Source organism: Argopecten irradians, chromosome 13 (assembly GCF_041381155.1).
Source record: "Argopecten irradians isolate NY chromosome 13, Ai_NY, whole genome shotgun sequence".
In the NCBI taxonomy this organism is placed as follows: Eukaryota; Metazoa; Mollusca; class Bivalvia; order Pectinida; family Pectinidae; genus Argopecten; species Argopecten irradians.
In genome coordinates this window covers 28,162,881-28,179,466 of record NC_091146.1, presented here as the reverse complement: position 1 = coordinate 28,179,466, position 16,586 = coordinate 28,162,881, and the positions used below count along the sequence as shown (strand labels likewise).

Sequence of the window (16,586 nt, the reverse complement as noted above, 5' to 3'; positions counted from 1 at the left end):
CGGATATATCCATGACAAGTGATCATGATAATGAATTACTAATTGAGTACAATCCACATTGTAGCATAAATTATTAGTTATGAACTTGTAATTACTACATAAATATACCACATGCAGAAACATAATATATGAACCACAGGTGTTTGGCTCTATAGACATTTTTCTCTCTATATATATATATGTAATACTGTGTCAATATATAAAGAGAGAAAAATGTCTATAGAGCCAAACACCTGTGCATGAACCACATGTAGGCCTATGTGATTCATATCATCTCATAATTCATTGCATGCACGGGACAGGAAAAGGAATGCATGTACAAAATGTAGAATAGTTTGGTTTGATTGAATAGTACCAAGAAATGGAGTATAAAAACAGTCCGTTAATGATTTCTATACAGTTCATCAAGTGAAGAAGATCTGGTGGAAAAGTATACCAAAAAGCTAAAGAAAACCTGGATCAGTCCTTCATTAAAAGAAGAGAAAATGGGGAAAATATCCGTTTTAATAAGACTGGTAAAGTCCTAGCAGGCATCACGAACTTATTTTTTCTTACATATTTTATTTAGCGCATAAACTTTTAGACTTGCTCCATAAATCGAACTTTTTCTATGAAAACAAATGGGCTGAATACTAATAAACATAATTCACGTTCAGCGTAAAATGGAATGCACACTCGTGAAATTAGAGAAATTTCAGTTTCAGTTCCCTTTTCCTTTTTACTACGTACATGTATACCGTACTAAGAATTACGTACTGGCGGCAAATTGATAGCCCATCAGGTAGCATCAAGGGTCAAAATAATATATGTGATGTGTCTTTTTAATGATACAACTCCAATAGTATGACAATATTTATATCCCCTTAGTTCACTCTAATACTGACATTTGCACGAATATAAATGCGAGTCTTTGATTAGTATAATTCGTTCCGTGTACATAAAATTGTAGGCCTATATTTAAAAATGCCCATACGATAATTAAGACTCATGCAACTGGTAATCAATACTTGATGTATATACACGCATACTCTGATGAAATGTATAATGATCCTTTTCTAACCACACGAAATGTAATCGAGAAACATTTAATCAGTTAATTATACAGAAATGAAATATCGACAGGTATCGGTATATAGCGCCCCCCCCCCCCCCTTGGAATATATATACCAGAAAATTTTTACATGTATAATTGATAAAAAAATAAAGGAGGTAATAGCAACGGTATATATGTCAATTAAGTGCTGGGTCCTAACAAACACGTATGTGTTGGGTATATGAATACTGAGAATTGATATATATATATATATGTAATATACGATATGTATACTATCGTATATACATACATGCAGTAACCGTGTTGATCACGAGCAAAGTAATATATATAATACAGACATGTCTCAACATACAGATTGACGTATCTCGACTAGCACCGATTCCAGTAATCTTTCATCTACATGTACTTTCACATATTTCGTGGACATAAGAATATCGTTAAAAGATACCCAAAGAAGAAATACGTATGTTCTAAGTATTTAGATATGCTGTGCTCTCCTAACTCTCAAATTATGAATAGATTAGTAAGATCATGATATTTATTTATATATATATAGTTTGGGATAAATACCGTATTTATCTCAAATTATTACACAAGAGGAAAGTTAAAATCAACCGATCATTACCAAAATTGACACGGCCACGTGTTTATATTTGTACGATAAAATACCCCATATGGTGCCCCATGTATGCATTTCACTATCTACATCCACTATTTTTCGATTAATATGTATTTTGTATTAAGCTTTATAAAAACTAAATATAACCTTTGATAGGACACATTTATAATCTGTGAAATCTAATATGTATCATATACTAAAACAATTATAGAACATTGTATTGCTCACCGTTTGCTCAAAACTACCCTCTCTCTCGGCCACGCTTGTTTTGTTTACCTATCTGGGTATAGAACATATACGTATACACAAGGATTTATAAGCACATATACGTCCTTGGTATACACGAGGTATTTTAACTACGCAAATCAACCCGTTCTATTTTAAGAATTCTTTACTAATTGATTATGGCGTAATTATCTTCATTGAAAAAAAAAACCAAATGAAGAACCTTTCATAAGGGATGTTAATGTATATTTTAGCAAAGTTTGGTGAAAGCATAATGGGACTTTAACTAATATACAGATATAGATGATACACACAGACGTCTACATTACATTTACGACCTATATGCACTATGTATACATGTACATATACGTAATGGAAATACATTACACAAGACCATTGTTTTATTGGAGCTGTAGATGGTTAGAGAGTTATTTTACCGATGTCTACATAAATGTGCCTTTTTCTATTTTTTTCTTCCCGATCGTCCTTACCAGCAGATATATAAATGCATGTACATATTCGCGTACAGACAGTTGTCTGATTATATAATCAAATAAGGCAGAATTTCTTTTTCCAAAAAGGTATACTTCTTCCTTATGTAATTAGGAAAATATTTATTATCCCTTGTTGGCCTGTTGATGAATCGTGAGATCTTTCATGATGTTTTTTTTCTTTCTATAGTTTCTGAAGATTTTCTGTAAATATAAATAAGACAGCTGTTTAGATACAATGTTCTTTATTCCCTGTCCAAGCTCTGAGTGAGTTACATGATATGATAAACAATCATTCAGTACAAAGGTAAACTACAATTGATATCGACTTAGATATACAATACAGACATATCTATTTGTCAATTAAGAGTTACAATTATATTAAATTGAACTACAATGTTCATCAATATAATTTAGCGTATATAAAGAAATAATTTAATGTACTGAAGATTTTGGTTAAACATATTGTATTTGGGGAATGATGAATTAGCTAAGGTAAAGTCTATTCACTTGGCTATGAGAAGTACATTTAGCCTATAGATAAATAAACAAGCGATCTGTTATTTACAATACTGATATTATAAACAATAAATTAATATCTGACATTGGAACAATTAGAAGAAAACTCATTTACACAAAATTTATGAAATAAGCACGACCCATGAATAAGATTTGACAAGAGCTGAACGATGAACCAAATCTAAATAGGCTGTCTGAAGAACTTTTCCGTATTCTGATTGGTCAGTCAATCAGATCTAAGATCAAGGTAAGACAATCGGACAATACCGTTTACTGCGACACAGCGCACTGGCATAAAATCATACTGTCGCTAATTGATATATATACTCAATGCCTGACACGGCTGTCAGATAATTAAATGACCAGGTAAAATCACCGGTACGTTGAAATGGTGACATGACTTGTACAAAGGGAAGATGTGTTAACTAGCCAACACTAATAACACACGACATAGATTAGTATTTTATAGAATCGTATTACAATGATCAAAGGAAAGGAATTACATACAATAAAACTGACAAAGAAAGATTGTATCCCATACTTTCTTTATGTAATTCTAAATTCTTGAAAGAATTTCTTCGATGACTGTGAAGTAATATTGCAGTATCTGATACCATGTTTATTGATTTTCCTCTAATAAATCCACAAGGAATGCACATGCATGGTAATACATTTTCCGGTTTCGTGGTTGAAAATAACTCTTATACACGCAGGAACCCATCTTTAAAATAGAATACCCGTTCTATTCATTCATTTATTCTTTATTTATGTTCAAGGTAAATTACAAGATATACAAAACAATACATAATTAGAGAAAAATGTTTTTAGAGTTTTTAATTAGTAGTAAAGGTGGAACGGAAGATGTTTATATTTCCCAAGAAAAAGATAAAGTTACATTGTATGTTGCAGACTTTAATCTCTTCTTAATGCTTTACTCTTTCGATTTTGGATTTTTCACATACACTAGTAGAAGAAATTAGAATTTTGAATTAGATTTTTACTGTCTGTTCCAGTCTTGGTCTCTTCTTTGTGTCTCCTAAATATCTGACGATACCGCCATCAGGGTTTTACTAAGTTGATTTTTAGCATCAACCAAAACAGCACGTTGCTTTTGAAATGTTTGGTGTGACATAGTCTCTCGGAACTCTATAACACAACACACCAAATCCGAGGTAATCCGAAACATGATCGTAAGGAAGAATGATGATTTGGGCCTTTATACTGTCACTAAGAATGCATGTAAATATATATATATATGTATTATTTTCAAATAAAGAAACGCTCATTGGTCAATATTTATTAATTGTTAATGACCTCTTTATCCGAATATGACCCTGATCAAAGTGCATTTGCCTAGAATATCATCAACTTAATTAGACCATATCAAATTGATAATAGGAGAACTAATCCCCTTCACAGAAGCACCAACAGCTGAACCAAAAGTAGAACCAACAATGAGAGCTGTTCCAGCAATATCAATAGCTGCTGTACCACCCGCAACACCAACAGCAGCGACACCACCAGTGGCAACAGCAGCAACACAACCACCTACAACTGCTACTCCAGTCATTATATTTTTTGCCTTTTTATTTTTTTTTTTCATCTTTAATCGACGACTCGCTAACAGTTTAGCTTGTTTTCTGTCAGTCATGTTTTCAGTGTTAAGAATATGTTCCATTTCCTTTCTGAGCTCTTCATTTTCTTTATCAAACAATATATTCTTGTAATACCTTTCACCATTTTTCTGAACAAAGTCTTCTATCTTTTCAACTACCTGCTCGGTAGCTTCTTCCAGTTCAGCCCGGTTTTCAATTGCTAGATATCCGCCTTTACACGAGTTTATAAAAGCTTTGCATGTATCTGGTAGATCAGATACAAAATGATCCAGAGTAACTTCACCGAGGCATTCTTTGGCAGTAAAAACAACTATGGTATTGTCTAGAAATTCCTTACCAAACATCTTCGTTATTAGGTCAAATGTCTTTTCATCTTTTCCCCCGATGTCACGGTCTCCTATTTTCATCAGGAAAAGGAAGGCATGGACTCCAGGACATGCTAGATGGGTGCATTCTTTCAGCATAACTTCAATATCCTCATCAGACATTCCTGTATCTAATACGCCGGGAGTGTCCACCACCACCAGCCTTGTACCGAATCTGTCTACCTCAGCAACGCTACATTCTTGTGTACACGATTTCCGGGCAGCAGATGGCGCAAACTTCTTAGTACCAAGTAACGTGTTTCCTGTGGCACTCTTCCCTGTTCCAGTTGTACCAAGTAAAACAACTCTTAACTCAGGAACTGAAAAAAATAATAAGAATAACATAGACGCATCCATTTTTTCAGCAGCTGTTACAACTGCCACAATAAGGACTCGGATTCTTATAAAATAACAATGTATTTAACAACATGAAACTTTGAACAGAAATTCGCAGACGTTGGAATCAAACTTGTAAAAAAGCTTATACATGGGATAATCGAAAACCTTGGCTAGTGTAACATATGGATCGAAATCCCTATGGCTTAGGCTATCTGTAGAAGTGATGCTGATAATTGCTATGATTCCGTCTGAAACAATAATGTGTATGATTCTATTTTCAGTCGCACGATTTTGTTTATTCTGACTCAATTATTACAGGAAAAAACTGACACCTATTTACTAAGTCCAAATATATTCAGACACTCTTTATATCAAGGGAACAATGATAATAATGGTTTATGACAGCCTACAGTGAAATAGCACTGTAACATTGGTAACAGACCATATCAACAAATATATAATAGTAACATTTATTAGGAATATAGCTCTCTAGTGACCCTTTGTAAGCTCTTATCATGGATACAAGTATTGCATTGAAATATACTTGTTAACTCCAAATCCAATAGTATAAAAGATAAACTTTGAAAATAAAAGGAAAAAAGGAGATAACATAGGACAAGACTATTGATTATATACACTTTAGCTATTCGATTCTAAAATCAAAATTCTTGGCACAACAGTGACACGCACAATGCTACAGCTCATTTACACCAGATAGGAAACACTTACAATATGAAAGCAAAAGTACACGGTTCAGCTTCTGTTTTTAGTCTACTTATTCTATCTTATTACCGCTATTTTACAGAAGAAATATACCTCAAACATATATAGTCTTCCGTTGGGCCTAAGTTATATGCACATTTATTACCTCAAAAAGGACTAAAGCGTTCTACCTAATGCATTTTGGGAATGATTAGTGAACAACATGGCTGATAAGCAGCTTAAAAATCTATGTAAATATATAAGTAAATTGTTCGATTGTTTTCAAAACAACACAGTAAACAAAAACAAACAGTAAAATGCGTACCAGGTGATTTAAAGATTAATAGTGCAAGGTCGTATTTCAATTACTATATTTGTGATAAATGTTCTTTAGTACTTCTTTAAGACATATGTTTAATGCTTACTGTTTCTATGGATATATACAATTGGATATAGACATATTCAATATAGCGCGTTAGCGCTGCATGTAGAATATGTCTGTATCCCATTACGTTCATACAACCTTCATATACGGATAAAAATATAAATTAGTATTAACGAGACAATAAGTAAACACAGTGAAAAGGTATAAAAAAGTGAAAATCTTTGCAAAACCTACCGGCCTGTCGTTCATCCAGCGCTTCCCTTGTAGCAATGTCCGGTGTACGGGTATACACAGTGGTACTATCTGCCAAATTAATTATTTGTACATGTAAATCAAGACAAGCATTGTAAGTATCATAATTCTCAAAATATTGCTAACTTCTGGTGGATAATATGATATAAAAGGCCTTTTTAATTTGATAGTAAGTATGAAAATTACAGCACATATAACTTTAAAGTCGTATTTCCTGTAATTTTCTCCACCACAAACTGTCAAAATTCTTGTCACAACAGTGATACGCACAATACTACAGCCCATTTACACCAGATAGGAAACATTTATAAAATGAAAGAAAAGTACATGGTTCAGCTTCTGTTTTATTCTACCTATTCTATTTTCTTTTCATACGAAGGCACCCCCAGTTATGCATATTGAAAATAAGCATTTATTGCTCTGAACGTAAGGTCACTTCAGTTCTGTCGATTGTATTTTGGAAAGTATCAGTAACCAACACGGCTAATGAGGAGTCATCTTGGATTGGGACAATTTAACGAAAAATACAAAAAAAATATTTCTCATAATTAACTTTTATTCTGCTTAGTCCTTAGTTCTGCCTATCCCTTTTGTACCAAATTCAACCACAACATAACTGACAGTAGCCATATTGAACTTGATAATTGAAGTATGTTGCTGTTATGCAGATTTTGTTTCCCGTGTGTAAACAATCTTTAAAACGGAAAGATCATCCTATAGCGAGGGTAACGATCACACTGAGGTCTCATACAAAAATGAGGAGACATATTATGTTAAGTATTTGAGGATACATCAGTTGGAACAGTGGACTGTTGTCACTTTAATAGCAGTTGATCATGATGTCGTGGTTAACAAAACCAAATGTCGGTAGTTTGACCGTATACGCGGATTTAGGGCGGCAGCTGAAACTATTAAATGTCATTATTTATCGCTAGTAAGAATACTATTTAAATTGCTCGATTGTGTTCAAAACGACAGAGTAAAAAAGCAAACGGTATATGATGAAAATTTCAAACAGAAGGAAAATTAATATTAATAATCCTCAAAGAAGAGGTACCATATCTGTGACTTATGCTATTTTGCAATGCTTCATGTTTTGCTGATGCTATACATCAGTTATACATTTTTTATATGAGTCCAAATTCTAATATTTTTTTTTACCTTGATACGAATTCAGCGGTGCCCTTGAAGAAGTCGTTGTAGTCGCTATCTGTAACAAAACAAGTTTTGTAAATCAAAACAGTTTATTTTTTCACAAATATATGATAATACGCCGAAATGAATATAATTAACGTGTATAGGTTAATGCCTACCGGTTAAGTAAAATAAAGATATGTAAATGCTTAATTTATTACTTTAAACATGTTTATTGTCACAACAAAAGGACCAGGCAAAACAAAAATTATTTCAACTTACAAAAGCCCCTCTAACACACCATGAGAAACATAGACCTAAACAATATTAATACAAAACTTGTTTTTCCATAAAATTAAATCCCTTTACAGGACTTGATGTATTGATAAGTGTTTTTGTTTATATGAACTGCATAATGCTCACTACTACCCAATAAACTCACAAATTTGCAACATTGATGTATCTATCAAATAAAATAATTCTACCATTCACATACATATTACATTGGACAGAAAAATAATATGCACATTATATGGTAGTGTGTTTTGCTTACTCCTGAACTTTCCCTCGATACAGCACAATATTCAACAGGAAATTCCAAAATATGCAATGTGACCTCAACCGAGGTTGATATAAGATTCCAAAAGATCAAAGTCGTACCCAAACAGAACTAATCAATGTCGAAGAGAGACTACTCAAGAAGAGGAGATACATATCTGTATGTTTACTAAAAAGGGATACATCATGTAAATACCATATTATAAAAACAGATATCAACCAGTTTTCAGGTTATTACTGCGATTTATCATCCCTCGAAAATGATGTAATCCTTTGGCCTCAGGTGATACAATGTACCTTTAGTTGACAAATCACCGTATCTACATACAAAAATGTCGACATTTGTAAACTGATTATCACGAAATGAGTCAAAATTTAACTGGCTTCATCAATGTCTTAAGTATGTATGTGCAATACTTGTATATTTGTCACCACAGTTGTAATAACCTAAACATTTTTATCAGAATTAGCGTGATTTATATTTTTTTTTAATTTGCCAATGAAAATGGTGAACATATGAATAGGATTAAGGTAAAAAGGTTACAAAATGTCTTAACCGAACTAGTTCGAAACAGGTAACGTGTACATTCTTGTACAAAGTCTATTGAATGGATGCACACTTATCGTTTGAAAGAAAACTTGCTCGCTAACTTTATCATTTTGTTGTTTTACAAAAAACATATTTGTACTTATATATTCGGCCATGGATCAATAAATATAAACAGTAAGTCAATGCATCAATATACACATATGATATAACATTTCATCGGATACTAGGCCTATATCAAGATATATTCTTTCCATCACTTTGGTGAGGTTTCTACATCATCGCTAGATTTAATACAAAGAACACACAGAGGTCCATTTCGATCCTATAAATACATTTAAAATTGTAACACATCTTTGAGCTTTAACAACTTAACTTGGGCGTAACAATTATTATAAACATATAATTTTCACTCTTTGTTATTCTTATATGCCACAAGTTTCATAACCAATATCAACAAACGACATTTTTTCTATACACGTAAGTCCAGTTCAAATATAATATACATCTACAGAGCATAACTGGCAGAAAGAAACATTTAACTACGGTCTCTGTCACTCAGCTGACTGACCTTCTTCGAATTTCACCCCGGATCCCCGTGTTAGATTCTAGGGCGAGGAAATCGACGGCAACTACGATTAAAACAAACTACCCTACAGGTAATTTCAAAATGTTGGCGTTCAGATATAAACCCAATTTACACCTGGAACGGAGGGTGATGTGTTGAAACTATTTTGGCAATCGTGGCAAAACGTGTGTTTAGTTTGTTATTCAAAACTGACTTTGTGTTTTAATAGATGTTTTTTACGAATTCCCAAAAGGCATGATTTTCTATGCAGGTATTGCAAACATTTAAACAAAACCATAAAAGTCAGGTACAACTTACATGTGGTGCCTGCGTCTCCGATGATGCGAAATACCTCAACAACACCTGGACGACATTCCATAGACCATACACGGCCAGCAAGGCAAGGACAGCCTCAAACAGAACGGCCATATCTCTTTAAGATAAATACATTATTGATTTAAATTACATTTTTATATTAATTATCAAATATTATTTACTTAACGTGGAATTCCCAAAAAGTACGCATAAGGTAAATCATTTAAGGGATTAAACAGTATTTTGATTGTATAAAAGGAGGTACATTAAATGAACGCAATTGGATTTAAATATATTCAATGTAGTGCGTTAGAATACGTCTGTTTCAATTGCGTTCATACCTCCTTTAATGCATTTAAAACACTGTTCAATCTATATATTTACGTAAAGGATCTGCTTTTGTATGTTCGTCGTCAAATTAATCGATAAAATGATAACTTTTAGATGTTTTTTTAAATCAATTTTGTCAATTTCATAATTTGATCCTATATTAATTAGGTCAATTTCGAAAAGAGTTGGAGATCAACATGGAGGAACGGAAAAGTACCGTTGTCAGAGTAGTGATGCGGTTCGAAGTGAAGCGAGGCACCATGTTTAATTTTCAACTGAGGAACATTAGTATGGGATATTAATGGTATGGTCGTTGGTAACATAGTTTGAAATCCCTTCTCTCCCCGAGCTGCTAAATGCATGTCCTCGATGTATCGGTCCCTTCTCTCCCCATTTCCTTGTACGGAGGATAGAGAAATACGTTGTGTATTGTAATTGAATGCAAAAGAGGAAAATTACGTAATCCGTTACACAGCTTACCTATTGTTCGCTGGAAAGCGTTGCACCAAAAAACAGGTGCCCCGCCGTCTAATTGTATTTTGGAGTGACCCGTAACGATGTTTGAACACGTATTCTGTTTTGATATCAATAACATATTTAAGTTAAATAGAATATTATCTCTTAATTTTTAATCTGAATTATACGTCAACTTTTGATAAGAGAATATTTGCATTTCATCGTAAACATTCCTCCTTCCATTTCATAGCAAATTTGAACGCAACTCCTTTTCCGTTGTAGTCCGGAGGCTTAAGCATAAAATCTTGCATTTTATATAGTCAATATTATGGAGACTAAACCTTATTTTTGGCCGAATCGTGATTTTTTCTATACAAATACGAAATAAGGCACATTGTTACATTGACCTAATACAAGCTTTATGAGAACGGGAATTAGAATTTAAACATTCCTATATCGGCCATTTTGAAAACCAAGATGGCTGAAAACAGCATTTACCAATTACTAACGTTCATATATGCGTTCAGTATAGGTATAGAAAAAATAGGATTATAAATCAATTACTTTTCAAGATACTATAATGTTCTACATGCATATCAATAGTTTTCAAGATGTGACAATTCAAACATTTCTACGTCGGGCCATTTCCAAACACAAGATGGCCGACAGCTTTTACCAATAAATGCTCATATTTGAATTCAGTAACCATGGCATATAGGTATAGAATAACAAAGAAGATTTTACATCATTTTTAGTCTTCAAGATATTAGACTTTTAATATTCTTATGGCGGCCATTATGAAATATGGCCTTAATGGCTGTCAGGAGCAAGATCCGGTTGGGGTCCCGTTCTCACATAACTTGTATTAGGTCATACATGCAGTAATGGTGTACCAAATTTCCTACATGTATCACAAAGTGCATGATTCGGCCAAGAGTGGGGCACAAGCATCCAGACTATTTAATATATAAGGATATATGTAAATGTAACGCGTGTTAGGTTTAAAGGGTCTGACATGATGATAAAAAAAATACAATGTACCTCCACAGCACTTGGACGACATTCCACAGGCCATACCCGACCAGCAAGACCACTAGAATCTCAACCCACCTGGTCATATCTCTGGAATATAAAATATCATTATCAATTTTTTTTTAATTTTTGCTTGCTCGTCGTTAAATTTAAAGCGGTAACGGTTGCCAAATTGTGTGTAGGCTTATTTTGAATATGAATGTATTTTTAAAATATTTTGAGGATCAAAGCGGATAAGAAAATTCGGACAACGTTAGTTTTTCTGGAAATGTTTACGTGATATGTTAACAAATGTTTTGCTTTGAAACATCAAGAATTGTTCTTTAATCAGATGTCCTATTTATTGGGATGAGTCGAGTGACCGTAAGCTCACACCGACGTCACTATGAAATTCCCCGAACTTTCCACGGTGAAACCCTGGTTGTAGTCCAGACCAGCGATTCACTTTATTGTTTACTACTGTAACGGTACTTGAACACATATTCTGTTTTGATGTCAAATACATATTAAAGTTCAATCTAATAACAATTTTTTATCATTTTGTTAAATCCCGCCAACGGTTATGAATAATAAGTCGATTGTTGACGGACGACGGACGCGTTATCTAAATGTTCGTATATTACTTTGTTTATATAAACACGGAGTGTATCCTTCTGTTAAGTACAAATTAATAAATTGTTTGTGTATATTAGATTATCTTTGGAAATAGTCTATAACGCACGTCATGTATGTATATACTACAATGTTTCAGTATCTAAATCGATCTATTCAAGCCATTGTATTAAGGGCGGATAGATATTGGAAGCCGTCCTGACAGTGATCACTGTTGAGATACACTTTGGTAGACCAGCGGAGATATAGGAATACCAATGTTTAAAATACTATGATATTTCCGTACTGTAAACCACTTTATTTACGCGATTCTGATGTTTCTATGTAATGTTTTATAATTATATTATCATGTATATATGAATATATGGTTATCAATACGAGTCTGTCGTCGCGAAATTATGTACTCGCGAATACGTTTGAAATTATCGAAGACGAGAACTGGTTTATATATGCGACATTACAGTGATTCAGCCATTACAAACTCATGGAGATCTTCTTTGGGGTGTAGGTGATACCGCGTTGCCATTGGATTGTACGCCCTGTAGACTCACCTCACCGGTAATCTCAGTAAAAAGGGCAACAGTTCCACTATACAAGAAGACGGAATACAAACCTACCGCAGTCCCCCAAAACACACACCCCGCACTACACGCACACTACATACACACCGCATACATGGGAGGCCGTCCTTACATGACCATAGCTGTTAATAGGACGTTAAAATAATCAAACAAACACTTTACGCATGTCTTTTATTTCAAGCTTTTTTCAAATATCGCTGTGAAATGTTCGGCTCATAGACTAATGATACTGTAAACAAATTACTCCACATATCCCCAATAATGTAGTAAGATTGATAAGTTAAAGTAAGAGTTATTACGAACATCGACATGATATCTTTACAATGCGAGTTATTATGAACATCGACATGATAGATTTACAATGAGAGTTATAACGGGAATGAACGTATTATGATTACAGTGCATGTTTGATTATTACAGGAGATGTCTACAGTCTACCTGTAGCTTAGCCTGTGTATTGTTAATGACTAGGCGTATACACCTGTTATACTTACCTGTTCCCATATGAACAGGTAAGTTCATCCAGAGGCCGTCGGTTCTGCTCTAATGACCAATGAGCCTTTGTTGTGAATGACATGCCCGAGGTCAGTCAGCAGGTTTAACAGGTTTTGAATGAATTTAAAAATACCTGTGTCGCTTCAGTACACACGATGCTGAGTATTTATATCCTACCGATGTAGTACGAGATTAATATCGTTCTCACAAATACCTTAGTTTAGTTCTGATTATTTATCTGACATTTCAAATGAATTGTTCTCATGATTTCAATTCGATACCCCTTATAAAATGCGGCTATTAATTTGTTTTTGAAAATGTGAATTTTAGCCAACTAAGCAGTGTTATGATTCATTGCAATTGGTATTGATGTAATTGAAAATATCTGGTAGTAATTTCACGATGTCCCCATAATCATTGAATATGCGCTCACGTTACAGATGGGTGCGGACGCGGTCACGTAGCGCTTAGCCGACAGTCTCACTATGCACAGGTGTTATATTATCCAAGTCAATTCACTATGTATATAAACCATTGTTTACTGTTTGTGAAAGCATATTTATTTGTTACATTTACACCATAATACACGGAAAACCCCGAGTGTTTATTGAGTCCATGTCTTTGTCAATATGCCTAACACAAGATATGAAACTAAAAATACATTTTCAATGATATATAATTGGAATAACCCCCACCCCGACATTTATAACAAAAGTCACAAAATATTGACAGTCGATTCTTCACAGTAATTAATAGCTACTCTTTCATCATATCGAGTGATATGAACTACAAATCTAATGAGAAAACATATCAGCACTATTCCTGTATTGTGTTATACCTGGTATGGCGGCCATCCCCTCAGGCCGATGATCCGCTGACCTTTAAACTACCCGTATATAAATAATGTCACCTACACAGGTATGCATGGGTTGAGTCTTAAACGACAGGTCGTCACAGGTAATATATAATAAAATACCACTTCGTCTTCATATATTTCTACTGCTGCTGTGAATTACGACTGATATTCTGAGGTGAAATTATTAGAATCGGTTTTGGGTAGTTTAGCTGATAAGATTTATCAACAAAGCATATCTTAGGTTTGTTTGATATTTACAAGTAACGGGATCCGAATATGTAGGCTAGCTATAATAGTAGGACTAAATGTTGTATGAACTATCGACAACGCCCTACCGAGATAACAATTTTACCGTTCAGGCATAACGACAGTGTTATTTAGGCCACACGGTTTACTTATTGTCACATTGCGATAATAATGCGTTTTTCTGCGTACTATTGATAAATATTATTTGCCTATTCATGAGTTTCATCAAAGAACATATTTAAACACATTGTTGAAATTACTGACAATAAAGGATTCGGCAACATTTATTATAATGTCTTCTCCCAGAATTTATAAATAGCTATTTACACACTTATCGCATTACAAATTACAAGTTACCATGCATTTTATTATACTCATTATCTTTACAATATATACTTGACAAAATCGTATGAATTAATGTTACAAAATTTTCTCACATTTAAAGATGCTCCACCGTTTTTTGAACAATAACATATATGTGTCTAGTTAACACTAAATGTATATAAGATAGCTGTAAGAACCTCAAACTTTTTCAATTGCGGTAATGGTGTAAAGGAAATATATTTCAGAGTTATAAGCAACATAAAACTAATAGTAAATAAATTAAACAGCAGACATATTGTTTTACTTACATATGTTTTGAAATATTCCATTATAGTTTTGTAATAAAATCAACAATGCAGTACGGGCGATACTTGTAATTACGTAAAAATTTTATCTCATTTAAAGATGCTCCACCGTCCAACGATACCCGTTATTTGAACTATAACATATTTATAATTGTCTTTAGGTGTCTAATTAACACAAAATGCATGTAAAATAACTCGAATTAATACAAATTGTTTTCGCTATGAGGACCTCAAACTTTACAATTGGTGTAATGATGTAAATAAAATATTTTTCAGAATTATAAGCAAAATAAAAATCAATCTGATTGAAATACAGATTCTTGGAACCATTCCGTTCAATAGAGCATCTGAGAAAATCAGATCAAATGCATGTTCCGCACGTCGCTCTGTCAATTAACAACGCCATTTCGCCCTAAGATATAAGCTTTATTGTGCTCTTTGGGCGAGATGACTACGTACACGAAAATAATTCTGACAGATTTTCAAACTATTTCGTCCCCTAAAATTCACTGTAAAAATTTTGCCAGCAGCAATTTGATTGGCCATTTCCAAAGGTCACCTGGATACGACCCCTAATGGGATTTTCTCAGATCCTCTTATCAAACGTAGTGATAATAAGGATCTGTATTTTAATCAGATTGAATAAAAATAAACTATAAGTGAAATAAATTAACAACAGATATAGCGTACAACCGTAGGACATAATAATGTTGTACTTTCACTTTTCCTTCATTTTGTTTCACTTTCATATGTTTTTAAATATTCCATTATAATTATGTAATAAATCAATAATGCGGTACTACTGGCGATACTTTTAATTACGCGTTATTCTTGTTTTTAATATTTCAAAATCTTAAAGCCCTACATAGAATCAATTAAATTAATTTTCCATCCTGTCATTGACAAAATTAGAATTCAAGAACCCATATCCATTTCATTTGATGTGAAATATGATCTATCAATCAAGCAACCAGGGATCGTTTTGGCTTACACGATGGATGCGTCATATTCAACGGTTTGACTATTGTTAGGGTTTTTTTGTTATTAATAGAAGAAATGTAAAGGAATTTTGTGGAACATACAAGCAGCATGTATGGTACTTTGCTGCCGGAAGTGACGTCATTGATTGCACAACAGGATGTAATTAAGTGTTACATATGGTAACATACTGTGTATGTAGATATTCAAGGTAAATCAACAATGTTCGCTGATCTTGCAGAATTGCCTTACAGTGTTATAATGAATGTAGTAAATGTATGTCTCATTGGTGTGATTGATTTAAAGGCAGTTCATGTAGTGACCAAAAAAAAGGTAAAATCAATACTTTCAGAGTGATCAGGGAACATTGATAGTCAAGGCGGGGAAAACATAAGACGACCTGTGTTATACAAATTAATGTTTAATTGATTTTCATTAAATTGTCTCGAAGGTGATGATTAGTGTGTTATGAACGATAATTAAGCTTAATGTGTTTTTGACAAAAAATATAAACAGCTAATGTCATATTGTGTTTTAAATTTGAATAATCTTTTATTTATTCATTCCATTTCAAGCATGTACATGTCATAAAATATAAACAAATATCAGGTATATGCTTAAATCATATTACAACTTAATTCACAATAAGGAATTTGAAGATGATGATAGTAATTATTTTCGG

At 33.3% G+C, this 16,586-nt stretch overlaps 1 protein-coding gene across 2 annotated transcripts; it reads right to left on the bottom strand.

The window, feature by feature from the left end:
• Positions 1 to 2,142: 2,142 nt before the first annotated feature.
• Positions 2,143 to 11,591, bottom strand: LOC138306145 (GTPase IMAP family member 9-like). Of its 2 annotated transcripts, XM_069246531.1 has the most exons (6): positions 11,517 to 11,591; positions 9,693 to 9,807; positions 7,729 to 7,777; positions 6,550 to 6,618; positions 4,862 to 5,209; positions 2,143 to 2,593 (listed from the first exon to the last, which is right to left on the bottom strand). In XM_069246531.1, the coding sequence occupies exons 2-6, from the start codon at positions 9,801 to 9,803 to the stop codon at positions 2,574 to 2,576; spliced, it is 597 nt and encodes a 198-aa protein (XP_069102632.1). In that variant the 5' UTR covers positions 9,804 to 9,807; positions 11,517 to 11,591; the 3' UTR covers positions 2,143 to 2,573. The 2 variants fall into 2 exon arrangements, with proteins under 2 accessions (XP_069102632.1, XP_069102631.1); XM_069246530.1 differs by lacking the exon at positions 2,143 to 2,593 and having other exon boundaries at positions 2,613 to 5,209.
• Positions 11,592 to 16,586: the final 4,995 nt, after the last annotated feature.